General features: G+C 50.4%; 1 protein-coding gene across 1 annotated transcript; it reads right to left on the bottom strand.

The window, feature by feature from the left end:
• Positions 1 to 3,082: 3,082 nt before the first annotated feature.
• ing2 (inhibitor of growth family, member 2) lies at positions 3,083 to 4,725 on the bottom strand. Its single transcript, XM_037262276.1, has 2 exons — positions 4,448 to 4,725; positions 3,083 to 3,935 (listed from the first exon to the last, which is right to left on the bottom strand). Exons 1-2 carry the CDS (start codon positions 4,590 to 4,592, stop codon positions 3,193 to 3,195), a joined length of 888 nt encoding a protein of 295 aa, XP_037118171.1. The 5' UTR covers positions 4,593 to 4,725; the 3' UTR covers positions 3,083 to 3,192.

The raw sequence follows: 4,725 nt of genomic DNA on the forward strand, positions 1-4,725 counted from the left end.
GTCTTCCGGCTCCATAAGTCCTTCGGAGGACGACCTTCTTTGTACGTGGTCTTCTGACAACAAAGGGTCAAATGTTTCTTGTCTGGGTGAAAGCATACTCGCCGTCAAGCTTTCTGGCAACTCGGGATCATCGTCTCGTCCCTCAGACGACACCCTCTCGGATCTTATGTCTTCTGGCGACTCAAGGTCAGAATTGACCGCTTCTATTGAATACCTGTCTTCTGGCGACTCTAAATCGGAGCCTACGGCATCTGAAGATCTCTTTGCTAGCCTGTCTTCTGGCAAGTCAAGACTGCAAGGTAAATTGTTTTCTTCCAATGCGTCTGGCGATTTGTTGCCATCAGAAGCAGGGATTGTAGAACATCGACCTTCCAGGGAATCTACCCGGCCCGCTGTCGAAACATCAAGCTTGTCAGTATCCATGTTACTTGCTGCTCGTGTGCTCTCGGGGGATCCTGTGGAAATCCTGAAAGGATCGTCATAGTCAGTTTCTGTATCCTTCAGCGGCGACCCAGCTACTTCTTCCGATGAGCCTGGAGAACGACACGTCTCCTCCATTTCCACCTGATCCAAGTTGTCCGGCCCCTCACCTTCGTTGTCCGAGAACAACCCGTCCAGATTTGGCGTCCATCTTTCCTCTGATGTGGCCGAAAGGCTGGCACTTGGTTCGACCTCTGAGACGGGGGATTCGACATCATCTCGCTCCAAATCCGGAGGTTTTTGCAAGGTCTTCATTTTTCCCGCAATTGTTGTTCCAGCTGTGGAAACCACAGGGTTCAACACTTGGCCAATCAATCCTTTGGCCTCTTCCATGCAGCAAGTGGGTGAGGGCGAGGGGGACGAATTTGGAGAAAGTGACATACGGCGTGTCAGAGCCAAGTCATTCTGATCAGTACGTTGCTCCAAGTCATTTGGCTCCCGAGTCTTCTTCCTGGCGCCGGTCCTCGCAAATATCTTCAGGGCCGAGGTGGCGCCGCCCATCTTACCTTCTTCCTGCTCGGCGATTGTGAGCCGCTCGGAGAAAAAAGTCTTCAGGTGTTGCTTGATCTTCTGCTGGGTGACCACGCCGTACGACGACTCGTCGATGAAGGAGTCGGACGTAGCTCGCTCCTCCTTGTCCCAGAGGGTGATCATCTGCCTCAAGTTGGCCACATCGAGCGTACTTTTCTCAACAATCTTCTTGATGAGATTGTCGATCTTGGACTCTTTCTCATTTAAACCGTAAGTCATATTCTGGAGTAGAAAAGTAAACATCTGATTAGCGCGTCTTGTATCACTTTGCGTACTCGTGACAATTCTTTCAGGGCTCCAATATTGAACAGATAAGTTTCAACTTCTGAATTTTCAAACAACTATCTTGATGCACACAGAGCAGCAATTGATACAAAACGACAAAAATCGAAGGCATAATATTGAAATGTCCTAACGTCCTCTCCTTGCATTTCATTACCTCGATGCCGCCCGCCATGATTTTGATTTTTAAGTACCGTATTGGCCCGAATATAAGACGACCCCGATTATAAGACGCCCCTCTCTTTTTCAAGACTCAAATTTGAAAAAAAGCCTTTGTCGAGACCCCCAATGTAAGACGACTCCCACCTTTTTCAGTTTTATTCCAATGAAAAAAAAAAACTCATCTTATATTCGGGACAATTTAAAGTTGTTGAAACAATTGAAAAAAAAAAAGATCATTTGAAAATCCGCAGTATAGCAGGCACCATAAACATTGATCGCTTGCAGTTGTCATGAAGTAAGCTTCGGTCATTACCTGGTCAGCTTGACAACCTATCACGTCGTCCCCAAACATCCCTCGTTGGGCAAAGAAATCCTTAATGCCATGTTGAATCTTCTCCAGGGTGAGAAGATGTTCATTTCCCGGCCCGAGTGTGGCCTTCTCATTGCTCATCTCGGGGCTGTGCGCGCAGTCTTCCCTTTCTATGTTTTTGGAGCTCCAGAATTTCAGGGAGGATGTCTCCGTTCTCGCAAATCTTTTATATCCTCTGAACTAGGCCGACAAGGGGCGCCGGGACGTGACATCATCAGTCTTTGTCACGAAGCGTCGACATCAGGCTTTGTGGTCGAAGCGTTGTCATCAAGGTACGTCGCCCCGAGCTGCTACCGATCGATCCGATCCGAAACAGAGATTCCTTGTCTTCAGTGTCTCGCGGTAACAAAATGTGCCTACCCGGATCTGCGTATTCTCAATTTGGGTTGTAGGTGAGCTGGATGTTTAGACCAGCTGGATTTGGATCAGAACCAGTGTCTGCCTGGGATCGACTGACCAAAGGATCTGGACGATCATGGAAACAAATAATGGCTATTATTTGGTTTGGCATTTCATAATTAGTAAAACGATTTCAAAATGTAATCTCATACTTAAGACAAATACCTTATTTGGTCATTTGAGCAGCAGTCAGGCCAATATTGTAGACATTGCTGGCAACAGGTGAATTAGTAGCACCAATGTTACGCTAACGTGTCATCACTAGTCCGGGGTCCATTTTGACCCGCCGATGTTTATCGGTTCAACTCGTGAGGGACTTGAGGTTGCTTCACCCCGTTTAAAGTTAAAAAGTTAAAGTCCCAATGATTGTCACACACACATCTGGGTGTGGTGAAATTTGTCCTCTGCATTTAACCCATCCCCGTGTGATTTTAATCCATCCCCTGGGGGAGAGGGGAGCAGTGAGCAGCAGCGGTGCCGCGCTCGGGAATCATTTGGCGATCTAACCCCCCAATTCCAACCCTTAATGCTGAGTGCCAAGCAGGGAGGCAATGGGTCCCATTTTTATAGTCTTTGGTATGACCCGGCCGGCCGGGGTTTGAACCCACAACCTTCCAGTCTCAGGGCGGACACTCTACCACTAGGCCACTGAGCTGGTCAAATTTCAGCAAATTGTTCAACGCATACAAAGAAAATTGCCGAAATACAAAGTTTCAAAGCTTCATTTTGCTTTACTAGCTAAAGTGCGACTGTTTTGTTTCAGTGGTCGTTACATGTACCGAATACGGCGACGCAAGAAGGCAGTCAACTCGGAATAAGGACCTTGTCCGCAAAGAAGACACTCCGCGACTAAACAGAGATGCTTGAGTTGTATTTATTTTGACACGTCAAAAATAAAGAAACTTCTCACGAGGTGAGTAAGAAGTCGCTCCGTTCGATTGTGCTCTGATAGATTTCCTGGTGGGTCACTACCTGGACCGGCGGTCTTTTCTGTTCTTGTCCAGACTTTTGTCCATAGTCTTTTCATTGTCCCCCCTACATTTGGGACAGTACCACTTGCCCTTAGGTTTGTAGGTCAGCCCCACGCAGGAGAAGTGGAACCACTCGATGGGGCACTGCTCGTTGTCACAACCGATCATTTCGCCGTAAGACACCTGCTCGCACAAGCAGTAGGTGGGCTCGTTGGGGTCGATGGCGAAATCCACCGGCGAAGCGTCCCGCTCCTGCTTGGACTTGCGCTTCTTTTTCTTGGCCGACTTGGACTTCTTCTCTCTGGGAAGCGGGACGGACGGCTCATCGGCAGCGTCGTCCGCCACAGAACCGTTGGCCGACGGGTGGCTGGAGTCTCGGCTCTCGCTGTTACGCTGGCGTCTCGGCCGGCGGGCCGAGGCGCGTTCGACGACGGCGGCGGCAGCTGGGGCAGCGGCGGCGGCGGCGGCGGCCACTGGGGGCTCCTGGACGTTGGCGCGCCTCTCCGTCACCATACGCTCGGGATCGCAGGGCTCCTGGAGGCACAGGGAGTGGGACTCCATCTGGCGCGAGCGGTTCTCCACCAGCTCGGTCATCTGGGTCACCACGTGGATTTTCTCGTCGCCCAGCTCCTGGCTGACGATGAGTGCCCGTTGCAGCTGGACTTGCAGGCGCTTTCTCTGAGCGCCATCCCGCTCAGCCTTGTACTTCTCAAAGACTTCATCCACCTCCTTCAGAACTTCTGCAAGCAGATATACAAAATGGAATTGCTAAAGCGGACAATATAATTGCAATTGTTTTGTTTTTTTTGTAACACCAACGCGGCCTGGTTTTTGAAAAGTGGGTGTTGATAGAAACAAGGCGCCCAGCGCTTCCCCCTACCGAAGGTGACTACGCTGGGTGATCACGTGACGGGGGCGGGACACAGAGCAGTTCTTTTGGCTGCTCCAACACACACTAGCTCATTCTACGGAGCACGGTCGCGGTTGAGACAACGGTCCGATTTCACCGTCACGTTGTGTTGGGTTCTCCAACAGATTGACGCCGAACGTCATAGTTCAACCACGAACAAGCGTAGAAATGCACGCGTGTCTTTTGTTAGCAGGAACAAATGGAAAGAAATATCCGCCTTCTTGCTGCAAGAGAGCCAGGCTGCGTTGACGGGAATGGTTGGAAAGGAGGAAGACGCCTGCCCGCACAGCACTCCACCATCGCCGGACACACTCACGTCAATACGCATCGGCATCTCCTTACCTTGATACTTGGCGTCGATTTCCCGCAGCACAGAAACATTTCTTTGTATATCCAAAGGCAGGGATTCCACGCATTCCAGATAATCCTCCACGTAGCTGGCCAGTTGCTGCGACTTGTCAGCATTCGGGTAGTGGTGGCCTAACATTGTCGCGACGATGCATCGAGGCGGGGTGGAAATGTGCAGAAATAGCGCGATTCGATTCAAATGCCGGACGACTGACTTTGCGAGCTCCTAAGGGCAGTTCCAGGCAGCAGTTCACTTCAAACAAAACTGCCAC

Source organism: Syngnathus acus, chromosome 10, assembly GCF_901709675.1.
Source record: "Syngnathus acus chromosome 10, fSynAcu1.2, whole genome shotgun sequence".
NCBI lineage: Eukaryota > Metazoa > Chordata > Actinopteri > Syngnathiformes > Syngnathidae > Syngnathus > Syngnathus acus.